Source organism: Chenopodium quinoa, unplaced genomic scaffold (genome assembly GCF_001683475.1).
Source record: "Chenopodium quinoa cultivar QQ74 unplaced genomic scaffold, ASM168347v1, whole genome shotgun sequence".
Lineage (NCBI taxonomy): Eukaryota > Viridiplantae > Streptophyta > Magnoliopsida > Caryophyllales > Amaranthaceae > Chenopodium > Chenopodium quinoa.
In genome coordinates, this window is record NW_018744693.1 from 4,809,586 (window position 1) to 4,826,341 (window position 16,756).

General features: G+C 33.7%; 2 protein-coding genes across 2 annotated transcripts; both read left to right on the forward strand.

The window, feature by feature from the left end:
- Nucleotides 1-1,606: 1,606 nt before the first annotated feature.
- LOC110702341 (anthranilate N-benzoyltransferase protein 1-like) lies at nucleotides 1,607-2,653 on the forward strand. Its single transcript, XM_021880045.1, has one exon. The coding sequence runs from the start codon at nucleotides 1,607-1,609 to the stop codon at nucleotides 2,288-2,290; it is 684 nt and encodes a 227-aa protein (XP_021735737.1). The 3' UTR covers nucleotides 2,291-2,653.
- Nucleotides 2,654-4,229: 1,576 nt separating this feature from the next.
- Nucleotides 4,230-5,052, forward strand: LOC110702394 (shikimate O-hydroxycinnamoyltransferase-like). Its single transcript, XM_021880093.1, has one exon. The coding sequence runs from the start codon at nucleotides 4,230-4,232 to the stop codon at nucleotides 4,860-4,862; it is 633 nt and encodes a 210-aa protein (XP_021735785.1). The 3' UTR covers nucleotides 4,863-5,052.
- Nucleotides 5,053-16,756: the final 11,704 nt, after the last annotated feature.

A 16,756-nucleotide genomic window follows, 5' to 3' on the forward strand; every position in this document is an offset into this window, starting at 1 on the left:
TGCTCTACTCTACTTCAATCTGCTGTGCTCTGCCCTATTCTACTCAACTATGCTTAAAAATAATACTTAATATTAATTATTATAATAATAATTAATATTTAATAATAAAAATAAATAAATAATATTTAATAATAATAATATTAAAAATTAATATTTAATAATAATAAATAATATTTAATAATAATACTATGATTAAAAAATAGTATTTAATAATAATAATAAGTAATTAATATTTAATATTTATGATGATGATAATAATAATAATAAATATCTAATAATAGTAATATTAAATAATTAATATTTAATAATAATAATAATAATAATAATTAATATTTAATAATAATAATAGTAATAATAATAGTAATAATAATAATAATAATAATAATAATAAGTAATAATAATACTTATTGTTAATAATATTAGTAGTAATAATAACAACATTAACAATTAGGGATAAATCTGATATTTACTTTAAAGTTTTAAGTAATACTTTAGTTTTTATTTTTTTTTTTTAATTTTGTTTTTTAGGACCAATCTTTGTTGTTGATTTCAAACATTGTCAGATTGTGGAACTTTTGTAGGCCTTAAACCATAGTGTTTAGTTTATATTTCTTTCACGTCGTTAAAAATATCGTGTGAAAAAACAGCCTCACTTTTCCCTTTTTGAACCAATACAATAAAAAAAAAAAAAAAAATTGCTTTCAAGATGATTTAAGATTTGTTATACAATGAATGTATGATACTTTAGAATGAAGTGGAGTATTTTGTTTTCAAAAATTAAACAACGTGCATAATTTAATAAATGGTTAGGAAATAACATTTTAATTCCAATTTAATAAATGGTTAGGAAATAATATTTTATGAGTATTGAATGATGGTTTAATTACCAATATCAAGCTTCACATATTCCATTGAATTAAGATATATGCCTTAATTAGAGAAATTTGCTAGTTTTTATGTATAACCCTAAATGACAATGTGGTAATCCTATCTAAATTTAATAGCAAATGGCCACAAAAACATTTTACTAATAATCTTTCATATACAAATACAAATTAGTTTTTTACAATTTTTTAAAACTTTTAACCATTTAACTTTGATTATATTTAATTCAATTTAATTGCCTAAAACAATGTATAGGTCATAAGTATAATGTTTAAAAAACACATTGAGGGAGTATCAAATTTTAGTTTAATTTGTACTTCAATATATTAGAATTTGTTTTATATATATATATATATATATATATATATATATATATATATATATATATATATTAAAGTGTACCGTACATCCGGAGTCATTTGCTCATTTAATCAACAAATCAAAAATATCCCTTTCACGTATAGCAAGCTATTACCCCAACCCCCTAAGCTAAAGCCTCTGTTTTGCAAGCAAATAATTATTGCTCATTTAATTAAATAAGCAATTTATTTGCTCATTTGTTTATTAAATAAGCAAATGGCTATGTGGCATAAATCTAGCTTATTGGTAGGTGTGCGATAATGTTTTGATAATAGGCCCACCATATAAAAACTCATATTAGAACAAAATATTTGATTTGAGCCTAAGAATTACCTATTGATCAAAATATTTTTGGAACAAAATGGATAGTAGCATCAAAGTGAAGAAATCAACCATGGTGCGGCCTGCTAAGGAGACTCCGAAAGGAAGTCTTTGGCTATCAAAGTTAGATATAATCATACGCCCTCCTAATTCACATACTAATGTTATCCACTTTTATTCTCCCCATAAAACATCTTCGAAAATCTTTGATGTCAACATTTTCGAGGAGGCTCTTAGCAAATCCTTAGTGTCATTCTATCCAATGGCGGGTAGGTTAAAATTTAACAATGAAAATGAAAGGTATGAGATCGATTGCAATGCAAAGGGGGTCTTGTTTATCGAGGCAGAATCAACTAAAGCTCTTGCCGATTTTGGGGACTACTTGAGGTTGGATTCTCAACTAAGGAAGGTAGTGTTCCCTAAATGTGACTACTCGAGAGGGCTCTCGTCATTCCCTCTATTACTAGTGCAACTTACTCGCTTCAAATGTAGTAGTGTATGCCTTGGCTATGCACCACATCACCATGTAGCCGATGGATCTTCTAATTTTCACTTCCTCAACTCATGGGCAAGATTAGCGAGGGGGTTAGACCTCAATGTTTATCCTGTTCATGATAGGGCTACTTACCTTGCTCCTCGTAACCCGCCTCAAGTTATGTTTCGGCACTTGGAGTATGAGCCATCCTTGCCCCCCTTTACCACCAAAGGGCGGCTTATCAGGTGATTATATACTTTTTATTTTTTTATATTATTTTTATTATATTGATTGAAATACACATCAAAATATAGAGATTAAGGTGGTAAATTATTTTTGTTTTATATGAAAGGTTTTATGAACTTGGGTAAGACTTGTATGTGGCTAATTATACGGTGTGAGTCGTGTGACCAAATTGGTTTATAAGAGTAACCTTTATTTATATGTGTGAGGAACCTTATTTTTTTTATAAGATGTTCATAAAAGTTATCCAAATTCATTATTTGATTTATATGAGTAGAATCAAATAACTTAGAAATAAGTAACCTCATTTGTTCATTCGAATAACTCCATATATTTAAGAGAGTAACTTTTTTTTCTCATCTAAGTAACTTAAACATATTAAGGTCACCCCATTTGCTCATCATCGTAACCCCCTATTAATTAATTAAATTGTTTTATACTTAATTATGTGAAGTGACCACACTATGTGGCTAGACACATATAAGAATTTTTGATGAACTTGTCATGTCATTAGAAGTGAAAATTAAGCTCGAAGATCCATCGGCTACATTAATTTTGAAAATTAATGTTTTAAGGTGGTCAGATTATATTATGTAATTGAGGTTATGAATTTTTAAGTGAGGGTAAAGTAGTAATTTTATTAGAAAAAAAATTACCAATAAAAGAAAGAAATAGAAAGTTGTGAGCCTTGCAGTTAATGTGTAGCACTCCTAATTTGCAAAAAAATATATAATAGATGTAGTATATGATGCACCAACGAATGAAAGTTAAAATAATATATTGGTATGTAGTATATGATGCACCAACGAATGAAAGTTAAAATAATATATTCGTATGTAAATAGTGTAAACGTCAAAAACATCCATAGAAATTGGAAAGAGAGAGTGTAAAAATAAACTGCAAATATCAAATAACCAATAACACAATAATGAACCTATCTCTTTCCAAAAATCATCTTCTACGTGTTTTATACGTAATTTGTTGTAATATCAATTGTGGAGTAGTTTATAACATTTATTTTTATTTTTTTCCTCTGCAGACTTATAATATTTGTTTATATAATCTACTATCTCCGTTTTATATTATTTGCAACGATTTGACACAAGTTAGAGAAAAAAATATCTAATCATTGCAAAAAATATGAAATAGAGGTAGTATCTTCTATTTTAATTATGACCAGTCCTGCTATCACTATTTCTAACAAGTGTCAAATTCACGTGTGGTTACCTATTTATTAATGAGTATAATAAATAGATTAGTCCCGTGCGATGCACGATTTTAGTAATAAAGTATTTGATCATATCTATTAGAAGACATGATGTTAAATATTCTAATTAAATTCATAATAATTAAAATATTTTTTTTAAAAAAAAAATGCTAGCATTAGTGTTTAGTTGTTAATATAGGAGGAAAGAAAGAAAAATGAAAGAGCCAACCACCAATTATGTCGTATTTTTTTTCTCTATAAGAAAAATATGTTATTTAAATTTCGTAAAAAAAGTTTAAGTGTTTATGAAAATGTGTAATTAATTTAGCTTTTTCCAAACATCAGCTTTATCTATTTTTTTGAAAGGAAAAAAGAAAAATAAAATAAAAAGAGGATGATGTCAATTATAGTTTAAGCGGGAATTTTTTTAATAAAAAGTTGACACATAAGCAATAGTGATGTCAGCAGTTTCTACTTTAGTTATAGTTATAGATTAGGCAAAAGCTAACGAACGTCTCGGGGTGTTAGATAATATAGCTAAAAATAGAAAGATTAAATTAAAATGAACATTAATTACACCAATTGACGCGTGATTTTGTCATGATTTTCCAAATTAATACCACTTTTAGTAATATTTTAAATACTTACTCCGAGAGGCGTTCGTTAGGAAGATCCTAATAATTATTCTATGAACTTTTGCATAAAATTAACACGACACTTACAATTTAATTAGGTGAGATGGTTATGACAACAGAGTGCATTTTCAATCTCACTAAAGACCAAGTCAACACCTTAAAACTACAAGTAACATCTCAAGCAATAACAAAGTACAATCCAAGTAGATTTGAGGTTCAAGCTGGACACCTATGGCGCACTGTATGCATGGCACGTGGATTAGCATATGATCAACAAGTCAAACTTTACATATTAGTAAATGGACGGTCAAGATTACAAAAGTATATGGAGCTACCACAAGGGTATTGTGGTAATCTCCTCTTTCATGCAACTTGTGTAGAAAAGGCAGGAGATATCACTTGCAAACCATTGTGGTATGCTGTAAGTAAGATTAATAAAGCAATTAAAAAATTGGATGATATTGAGTATTTGAAATCAGCAATTGATTTTGTGGAAACACATTCAAATTTAGAACTTTTGGTTCATGGGCCACAAACAACTACTAGCCCAAACCTCTCAATAAATTCTTGGGCTACGTTGCCTTGTTATGAGGCTGATTTTGGATGGGGTAAGCCTATATTTACTGGCATTAATGGAATCAAACATGAGGGGCAAACTTTCATAACACCAAGTGATAATGGTGATGGTAGTTTTCTGTGGCTGTCAAGCTTTTCACTACTCATATGGAGGCTTTGAAGGAATACTTTTACAAGTTTAGCAGCAAGCTTTGAATTTGAATACTTATTTGTGATTTATTATTATTATTATTATTATTATTTTATTCATTTATTTTGAACACATTTAATTGTGAATCTAGTATTACCATTTTTAATGATTTTTGTAAGGTTCGGGAATGATTGACTTTTATCATGATACTATGAATAAGATTAAAAAAAAATCATTCCCAAACCTTACAAAAATCCAGTTATTCCCGTACCTTACAAAAATCAATCTATTTCTTACAATGTTAAGAAATAGAGGTAGTATATTAAGATCCAATAAAGATGTTGTACAGCTACTGTTATTGATCTATACTATGTTGGTGAATTTTACCATGTAATTTCTATTATTGTTTATCAATTGTGTGGATTCTATTATATATATGTGTAGACACCCATGGGTGTCTCCCTAAAACCAAACCCAGTGAAAAGTACCTTTCACGTTGAATCATAATCGAATGAAGTGAAAGTGTGGAAAGTCTAGTGTTGCGGATAGTTTTTAATTCTTTTCTTTCTATCTGTTTTTTAAAACCTATTTTAAGAAAACAGACAATCCAGTTTAGTTTGGTCCAAGCCAAGGGTCCAATAATTGTGTAGTTGGGTCGGGTTCAAAAAGAGTTTTTCAACGATATATTATAAGCCCAATTCCAATGAATAATGAGGAAGTTATGGCCAAATTACTAAACTGGACCCAGTTTGATCTTTATATGCGGCCCAATGATCTAGAGGAGTGCCTATTATTGGTTTATCATTCCTAATGCGATTAGAATTGATTACAGTCTTCTAGATTCTTTTAGAAGGTTCTTTTGAATCCTAATTTAATTAACATTGATAAATTGACTTTGGTTGACTTTTTAGAGTTTTAATCAGAATAAAAGAAGTATTTTTAAAGAAAATACGATTTTGCCCTCTCGTACGGCTAAATTTTATCAAATTAAAAAAATGCGTGGAAATTTATTTCCAGCATCTGACGACAGGACCAGCGCCTGGCGCCATACCTGGCGTCTGGAGCTAGAGTCCAGCGTTTGGCGGCACGCGTGCGTTTGGCGCTGCGATTGTGTTTTATTCTTTTCGAAACTCTTATTCGTTTTTTATCATATCCGACTGATTTTCTCTATAAAAAGCCTCCTAAAACCTCCGTTTTCCATGAACAACTCTCTAATTCTCTTCTCCCTCTAAGCTAAAGCTTACTCTCTCTCTCTCTCTCTCTCTTTTCTAAACTAACCTTTTGCATACAAAATTCCGCATTCACAAGATCTAGAAACACTTAGCCAAGTTCGAAGTGAAAGGTTTGATTTCTGAGGGTTTGGTCCCAAATCTCTCTTTCAATTATTTAATTTAATTGTTTGATTTATATTTTCCTTGAAGTTACTAACGTGTGTATTTTGTTATTAGAAAGAGGTACGAGACATCCAAGTAAGTGCTTTGATTGATTTATTGATATTATGATTCTTAGAAATTATGTTTAGATTGTTATTATAATTCCTAGTATCATGTTTGGATGTTTTGATCTTCCTAATATCATGTTTAGGGTAACAACTATAATTTCTAATATCAAATATAACAATTGTGATTTCTGCGATGCTTCCTATTCTCTTCCTAGTATTCATGTTAGTATCATGTTAGGGCTAAAGCTTTGATCTTTATTGTTTAGTGACAAGATAGGGTTTGTTATTAATCTTGTTAGTATCATGCCTAGTATCTTGCTATTATTATGCTTTAACGTGATTTTTACTATGATTATTATTATGTTGCTTGATATTTATATTTGTTATTGCTTGATCACACCTTTTATGCATCTTTAAAGGGAATTGGTACTTATAATCACGCTTAATAAGATAATTAATAATCTTGTTTATGGTTAATATGATTATAATTCAAGTGATCGCCAATAATAGATTTATTTGTGAATTTATATTCAACCATCATAGATTAAACAAGTTTAGGGTTATCCTATTGATTGCATGTTAGTCAGATAACGCACATGAATACGATCAGAATAAAGTAGAGGCCTATTATTAGGGCAGGTTTAATCTCTTTTAGGTTGGATTTGTACCTTCATCACTGAACTACCAGTCATGGTTCCAGACCTATTGGAGTTAACGATCTCCTGGATCGTTAAAGGGTGTAACCTTCACCCTGTGAACGGTTTACAAGTTCCTAAAACTTGTTGGCGACTCTTTTGCTCTAACTTCCTTCTCTTTGGACGCCACCATGCTTAAGTGTATGATCATACTGGGGTTCAAGTTTGGGGTAATGCTTGAAATATTCCCTATAATATGCATTTATCATGATGTGGATACGACTCTAGTTTTACTAGATGAAATCCGTGTGATGCACGGTTTGTTTGAATTTTTTAAAATAAATTATTTTTTCTAAAAATTGTTATAGAGAAATTATCAATGGTGACCCCAACTTTTACTACGCACCAATGGTGACCTCCCTTTTTTTTTAGGAAAAATGGAAAAGAAAATTCCAACATTTGCACTTTTTCCTCCTAAAAATCCAACTTTCGTTTTATTCCTCAAAAATCCAACCTTTATACCCCACCTTCTCCAACAGATCCATTACCTGTTGATGACCGGTTTTTATAAGTTATATGTCACATGTCAGCTATTAATAGGTCAAATTATTTTTTAATTATTAAAAAACTAAAATAATTAAAAAAAAAAAAAACTAAAAAAAAAAATCAGAAAAGCATCCCCACCCTCCTTCCCTGACCACTCCATCCCCACCGCCCACCAGCCACCGAAACCCTGCAACCCATTCTCCTCACCACCGAAAAACCCACACCACTCCTCCCGCCGGTCCCCTACACTTTCCGTTTCAGTAGCGCCGCAACGATCACCACAATCACAACCGCACCACGCACCCTCCAACTCTAACCTCACGCTGCACCATTCCCACCAATCACCTCGCCACCACACGACACCAACAACACAACTGCACAACCACACACTTCAGCCCACCAATTCACCTTCACTGACAACATCAACTCGCCAACAACAATCACAATTGGCGCAATTGCAGCAGCTAACCACCAATTTCAGCCCAATATTAGCCAACAATCGACCACCAAACTGTTGCCCCAAACTACAGCCAGCCACCTATCCCAAACAGACCACCAATTCGGCTGCCGCCGCATCATTTCCACCATCGCAGTCGAAGCCCACCAGCGTTGCCACCATTCGAACCTCAACAAGCCCCAACCTCACGAAACACTTTACCTACCTAAAGGCAACCTCCACAACCATTATTGCCGCACCCAACAACTCCCATTCAATCAACAACCATTGCAGCCCCACAATCAGAGCAAATCGCAAGTTTATTCAAGTTTGGGCTTGTGGTTTCGAGCATAGGTAGGAGTGGGAGAAGGGTTTCGGTTCTGGGTTTGGGTAAGGTGAGGTAACTGGTGGCAGAGGTGGTGGTGGCAGCAGAGGTCCATTCTGGTTCACTTGTTTCAGTTTTTAGGAGAGAGGAGAGAGAAAGAGGAGTGAAAGAATTAAAAAAAAAAAAATCAAAAAAAAGTTTTTAACCTGTTTAACAGGTTAAAGGTCAAATGGATCTGTTGAAGAAGGTGGGGTATAAAGATTGGATTTTTAAGGAATAAAATGAAGGTTGGATTTTTAGGAAGAAAAAGTGCAAAGGTTGGATTTTTCTTTTCCATTTTTCCTTTTTTTTTTATTATTATACAAAATAACCGTAAGTAAGAATTTTATCTCACTTATGACATTAATGAGTGTTATTTAGATTTAAAAAAATATTTTAACTATGGTTAGCTTTGCTTATAAAATTAAAAAAAAAAAAATATCAGCCACCACCTCCTCCCTCATCCCTTACCAGACCTAGCTAACACCACCTCCAACCTCCCTCAGCAGACCGCCGAATCACCCACCTGAACCACCGAACAATTGCCTCCCCCCTTTCCTCCGCCAAGACCCAAACCCTAACCTCACTACCTTCTTTCTCCTCTAGCCATTCTTTCTCCGACTTAGGCCGTTTTGATCGAGGAGGGGTGGTGGGTTAAGGGATTGAGGTTCAATTCTATGCGGGGAAAAGGCGGAAGATAAAGAGAGAGAGGGCAAAGGAGAGGGCGAAGGAGAAGGCGGTAGAGAAATAGAGAGATGAGGATCGGTGATTCGGTGGTCGGGGTTTATGGCGTTCGACAAGTATAAAGTGGTCTTGGGGTTTGGGATTGACAATATGGGGGTTTGGGGGTTTGGGTTTGGGTTCGACGCTTGGGGGTTTGGATTCGGTGGGATAGAGGTGGTCGGGCAGTAGGTCGTCGACAGTGAAAGGGGAGGTGGATAGCTGGTTGATAGAGATGGTGGTGTGGGTGGATGGGTTGGTGGTTGTTATTTTTTTAAGTGTCATTTTTTTAAAAAATAACCATAGTTAATTTTAATTATTTAATTAATGAAATAAAGTCATAAATGAGATAAAATTCTTAACTAAGGTCATTTTGTATAATAAAAAAAAAGGGAGGTCACCATTGGTGCGTGGTAAAAATTGGGGGTCACCATTGAGAATTTCCCATTATTATATATTTAAATAAAATTTCTAATATCAAAAGATAATATTTTTAAAGTGAAAAAAATCTCATTTGCCAATTTTACTTACGTGACATTTGAATTATTTAATTCATAAATAAATTAATAATATCTTACTTTATTGGCTACATCTAAAATTTATAATCCTACATGGCGCTAAGAAAAATAAATCCTACGTTACGTAGCTTTCTAAAAACTCGGAAAAAAAAAAAAAACTTGCCCTAAACTTTTAAGCTTGAATGTTAAATACGAACATATAATCCTTTTGATAATGTAAAATATTAATTAAGACATACGATATCATATCGTCTATTAATATAATAGTGTACTTTTTGTAGTTTTATTTGTAAATAGATATATATGTTGTTATTATTAACATCAAAATTTTTTATTGAACTTAATTATTTCTAATGAACAGAGTGTATTTTACCAAACTAAATTATTTTTTACAATTAAAACTTGTTTTTACTAAATTTCTATTAGTTTTGTAAAATATATTTATTAAATGGATCTCGTTTTAAAGAACTTTTTAAAACGAATTTTATGATGAAAATAGAAATAAGTTATAAGATATTTATTAAAAGTTATAATTAATTTTGTATATATAAAATATTAGAATTATATTGGTAATAAAATACTATACAACATTTTCATCTTAAATTAATTATCCAAACTTCACTTACTTAGCATCCTATGTGTCACAATAATACGGAGTACCTATTTGTCGCCTACATGGCGCGACACTTGGTGATAAAATGGAATGCCAAATAACGATGTCTCATGACCTGGCTACGAGATTGGCTTTATATATTAGTGACTAGTTTTATACCCTGTGCGATGCGCGGGGTTGATTTTAAAATATATCACTGATACAAAATTAATTAGGAATTGAAGTGCTTTTGTGACGACTTAAATTATGTAGTAATAATAGTATTGGTGAGAATGTTCGATTGAAAATTTATATAAAAAAAAATTAGCAAAGTATAGCTTAAAATATTAGAAATTTCTAAAAATAATGAGCCAAAAATGAATAAAACAAAATTTTGTTCTAATCCTGTTGGGTTGACCCGAACCCGAAACTTTAGGTTAGGGTTAAACGTTTCTTGACCCGTGACCTAATGTAACCCGGCCTAAAATGACTTGTGATCCGACCTAATTGACAAGTCTACATTCACTATTATACTCCATATTATATTGTGAAGTCTTTTATTTCAATAGATTAATATATTATAAATGAATATTGTACGTCTTGAACTACTCCTTCACTCAAAAAAAAAAATTGATATAAAAAAAAAATTTATATGATAATTATTGAGAGTTATAATCTAATATTTTTTTTTAATAAAATAATAATTTAATTTGTATATATGAAATATAAAAGATTGTGGTAGGGTAGTGATTGGTAGTTCACATGTAATCAACCAAAAGAAAACGAAAATCATGAGCAACGTCGTCTCTACAATGATACAATCTATACCAAGACCTAGAAATCCAAGTCCAGAAGCTCTATTCATTTCGTACACAACCCGAATCCTTTTTCACGAAGAATTACTTTGACAACGCAGATATTGGGGTGAGAATCTCACCTACTACATTGGTTGCGATTACTACTACATTGGTTGCGATTACTTGGCAGGAGCATCCTCCGGTTGCTACTAAGGGATTCTTTGATGGTGTCCGTGCTTCGGAGCACAACGATACCAGTGACAAATGCTACTGTTAACTAGTGGCGGGTCCAAGATTTCTACCTAGGGGTAGCACTAGTAAATAATTAGAGCTCATAATTAATCATAATATAATATAATATACTTCCTCCGTTTTTAAACGCTTGCTCCACTTCCATATTCGGCCGTTTTTAAATATTTGTTCTATTTCCTTATCTAAAAAGCTTTTACCAGTATAATATTTAAATCATTTCTCGCTCTTAACTAGTGGGACCTAATAAAATAATTTTTTTTTATTAACTTTGGATTCTCTCTTCTTTAATATTTTACATTCTACTAACCCCACTATTAAGAATCAGCAGAGAATAGAGGTCTCCAACCCCTGACCTCCACAATTCAACATTGTATCCATACTTCAGCCTAATCCTGGGCACCGTGCCGTGCCGGGCCGCCGCGGGTCGTGCCTGGCGGGCCACGGGCTGGTTCGTGCCGTGCCGGTCGTGCCGGCGGGCCCAGGATTTCGTGTCGTGCCGTGCCGGCCATTTTCACAGGCCAGCCCACGGCACGGCACGACCCTCGTGCCTGGCGGGCTCGTGCCGTGCCGGCCACGTGCCGGCCTGCGGGCTGGCCTGCGCGGGCTGGTGCAGTTTTCATTTTTTTTTTTTTTTTTTTTTTTTTTTTTAATGACAACATTATAAATTAATAAGTTTATAATGTATATAAGTTATAAAATTATAATTATAAGTTTTATAAGGTAACTTATAAGTTTATAACTTATAAGTTATAAGTTTATAACTTATAAGTTATTAAGTTATGAATTTTATAATTATAAGTTGAATATTTATGTTTTATAATTTGTATATTCAATATTTATATTTATATATTTACTTTATACTATTACTTTAAAATTTAATGTTTATGATTTATTAGTAATTGGTATAATTTTATTTTTTTTTAATATGAATTTACAAATTGTAACAAAACGGGGAAAAAAGGCAAATTGGACTTTGGATGTGAATAATGCGTACTTTATATTATTATTACTTGAGTTGAGAAAATTGTACAGTGATAACAATGATAAAAATCATACAATGATGGTATTAAACAAAAATTGGAAAATGATAAAATTGATATTTTTAAAATCGTACAATATACAATAATTGTCTATTCTTCTTCTCCTTCTTCTTGCTCGTCTTCGTCTTCGTCTTCGTCTTCGTCTTCGTCTTCGCCTTCGCCTTCAAGGTCATCGGCTAGTTGCATAGATTGGGAACTAGCCGAACCCGAACCGGAAGCGGAGGTTCCTTCTTCGTTGTCGTTGTGGTCGTAAGAACGGTCTTGTGAGCGATTTTCCGCATCCAACCAATCTTTGAAACACACGCACATTTCTAGTGTTTCGGGTTTTAGACTTGTTCTTCTATCGTCTAAAACCCTTCCGGATGCGCTGAAAGCTCGTTCGGAGGCGACGGAGGAAACTTGGATAGCAAGAATGTCTCGTGCCATTGCCGCCAAAGTTGGATGCTTCGAGCTTTGTTGTTTCCACCATGCAAGGAGGTCAAGGCTGTTTATCTCATCGTCGTCCATGCCTTTGGTGAAGTCGTAACTCAAGTACATCTGCAACTCCGAGACGTCGCTTTGCGTTCTCCTGATTGATGAATCACCTGAAAACCTTGAAATCAAGTTAGTAGCTTGTGAAAATAAATGTTTGGCCTTCTTACTTACGTTTTTGGATGGTTGGGAAGGCCCTGAGCGAGGAACGGTGCCATATTTGGCTTCATAGACTCTATATAAAGCAAAAAACTGATCCTTCACATTAGTCTTATAGTTTTCTACATCATCGTCAAGAAACATGCATTGAAAGTAAATGTCAACTAACATAAATGTGTTTTCATACTTTTGCCTAGGATCTAATATGGAAGCAAAAATATAAATCAAAGGAATCTCACTATAATATTTACGCCACTTTTTTTCCATTGTTGGAAGATACTGATCATAATCACTTTGATCGCGATGATCAGCGAAAAGTTGGGCGAGTAAGCATGCATTAGAAAGAAAGTTTTGAGCACAAGGATTGTAAACAGTAGAAAAACAATACGTCATGTTATATAATAACTGTAAAAATTGCATATATCTTTCACAGTTATTCCAATCATCATCATACAAAGCATTTTGTGGAAATTTTTGGTTGTAAAATAATGTTAACGGGCCCTTGTACTCAATTGCCTTTGTTAACATGTCATAGGTGGAATTCCACCTAGTTGGGCAATCGGTTCTAATTTTTATTACCCTTATCTTTTGTTGTTTTAGAAAACTCTTCCATTCTTGGTATCTCATGTTAGAGCTATTAATAGACATAATAGCATCTCTGATTTTGCTGTAGTATGGGCCAATTGCCCGAACTCCATCCTGTACACATAAGTTAAGTACATGGCAAACACATCTAGTATGAAGAGCTTCACCGTCTAATAGTACATCGGTTAAGTTTTGTTTGATAAGATTAGCTGTGTATGTCATAGAGGTTGCATTATCAAAAGTCATAGACATCATTTTATCTCGAAGGTTGTATTCGTCTATTGCTTGCATTAAATGGTGAGCAATGTTAATGCCGGTGTGTGGGTATTCCAGCATTTTGAAATGTATTATTCTTTTTTGTAACATCCATTGATCATCTACCCAATGGCAAGTCACACATAAATAGTGATATTTATAACCACTATCCCAAGAATCGGCTGTTAAAGATACTCTACAGTTAAGGTTACTCAATTCGGCTTGTAACCGGACTTTGTACTCTAGGAAATTTTTCATTGCGGCGGAACGAACGGTTTTCCTAGAGATTCTTTTATGTTGGGGTTGTAGTGCTTTGTTAATGTAGGTGTTGAATGCGTCACTTTCCGAGAAAAGAAAAGGTTGTTCGGCGTGTACTATCATTTTTCCTAGTTCATCCCTATCCCTCTCATAGTTGTATGTAAAGCCGTATGGATGGAATTGGGAAATTTTGGGCTGGGTTGGATCACTAGCTGGTTTTGCACAAGCTTTCATGTGTCTAGATAAGTGTCCCGTCCCGTTTTTGGTAACTGCCGTGAATACACTATTACATGTTTTACATTTTGCCCATTGTTCACCATCTTTACTTAGGAAAAAATAACGCCATACCTCACTCCTTCGTTTTTCAAAAGTAGCATCTCAGTTTCGGTTAACCATTCATGATGTGTGTGATGGTTAGTAGGGGGACTAGTGGGAGTGGCAGTAGAAGGGGTAGAACCGGAGGGAATTCGGGTACTTTCTTGGCTACCTTGGCTAGAACAATAGTTTTGTTGATTACCGATATAATTAGGTGGAAATTGGTATGGTGGTAGTGGAAATTGGTTTAGTGGTGGTGCTGGAAATCCCGACGTATTATATGGCTCATAGCCCGGGGGGAAGTAAATGGGGTCATTAGTTTGACTCGTAATTTGGGGGCTCGTTGTATTTGGTGGTTCCCTAGAACTACTACTACGGATAAGTTGGCCTTTCCCCCTAGACCTAGATGATGGGTTGTTCGATGCCATAATTAACAATTAATTTTTTAATAAAAAGTGGTTAACTATAATAATAATAATTAATAACAACAATTTTAACAATAAAAATATCAATAATAATAATTAATAACAACAACTATAACAATAACAATAACAACAAAAATAAATAATAACAACAATTGTAACAATAATAATAATTAATAACAACAATTATAACAACAACAATAACAATTAACAACAATAATAATTAAACAAGATTATTCTAATAATAACAATAAAACAATAATAAATTTAAGATTAGTTTAGATCTTACAACCGTGCTTCAACGCTCCACTAATTACGATTACGAACTTTTTAATTTTTTCCGATATTAGGAAAATAATTAGAGAATTTAAGAGAATAATTAGAGAATTTAAGAAAATAAGGATTATTAGAGATTTAGAGAATATAAGAGATAAGAAGAAGAGATTGTGATTTTGTGACTTGGGAATGAAATGGAGGTGAGTATTTATAGAATTTTTGGCAAAAAACTAGCCGTTTTATAGCCGTTTATAGCCGTTTTATAGCCGTTGGCCCGCGGGCCGTGCCTGCGGGCCGTGCCTGCGGGCCATGCCCGTGCTCGTGCTTGGCCGTGCCTGGGAATTCTCCACCGTGTCCGTGGCACGGCCCGTGGCACGGAAGTTGAACTTCGTGCCGTGCCGTGCTTGACTTCGGGCCGTGCCGGGCTGCGCCGAACGGCGGGCCGTGCCGGGCGGCACGCGGGCCAACCCGGCCCGTGCCCAGGTTTACTTCAGCACCACCAAACCACCACATATTGTGTTATAGTATTATGCAATGAATAATATGTATGTAGTATCCAAAATAACTGCTATTGCATTTTTGAAATAATTTGGGAAAGTTGCAAATCGCAGCCATTTAAAGTTTGTATTTTGCAAATTGCATCCATTTTAAAAAAATTACAAATTGCAGCCAAAAAGTTCATATAAATTGTACATTGCAGCCCGATTCAACTTTTTCATCGATTTACAAGTTGAAAAATCTTCGATTAAGGTTTTAGGGGTCATTTTAGACCTTAGGGAGCCGAATTGAGCTCGGAATTAGCAAAAAAAAAAATATAACGCAAGTATCTCGTTTTGCGTAACAAAAATGTATCGATTTGTGAGAAACTGTAAATATGAGACACTTACGTTATTTTTTTGCTAATTTCGAGCTCAATTTGGTCTCTTAAGAACTAAAATGACCCCTAAAACCTTAATCGAAGATTTTTTCAACATGTAATCCGATGAAAAAATTGAATTGGGCTGCAATATACAGTTTATACGAAATTTTGGGTTGCAATTTGCAAAAAAAAAAAATTAAATGGCTGCAATTTGCAAAATACGAACTTTAAATGACTGCAATTTGCAAATTTTCCAAATAATTTTGAACACTTTGCCGATTTGTTTTTTTAGGGGTAGCACGTGCTATCCCTTGCCCCTATGTAGGTCCGCCAATGCTGTTAACACACCTTAGCATGCTTCAACTGTGGTGAATTCAAGCTCCATGAGCGAGCAAAATGAAGTTATATTAATGAGAAAGATCGTCCTCAATTCTTCTAGCTTGACCGATGGAGATGGCTGGGCTACTTGCGTGGGGACGACGCCGGAAATGAGGTAACCGGCATGGGGGAGGGGGTTGAGGCGCTGATAGGGGATCGCCGGAGGACCGACCACCGGGACGGAGGATGGATAGGGAGGGGAAGGGGTGGTTGTTAGGAATGTTTTTTTTCTTTGTAAATACTCCTTCCGTTTTTAAATACTTGCTCAATTTTCCTTTTTAAGCCGATTTTAAATACTTGCTCAATTATCTTATTTGGAAAGTTTTTACAATATTTAATTAATTTGTCTCACCTAGTGGACCCACCACGAGTCATCAATAACTAATATATACTAAAAGACACACCAGCATTGGCATGTGTCATCGTCTGGTGTGTCCTTGTAGACAACCATATGTGTCTCCCCAAAACCAAACCCAGTGATGAGTACCTTTCACGTCGAATCATAATCGAATGAAGCGAAAGTGTGGAAAGTCTAGTGTTGCGGATAGTTTTAATTTCTTTTCTCTTCTCTCTGTTTTTGAAAACTTATTTTAAGAAAACAGCCA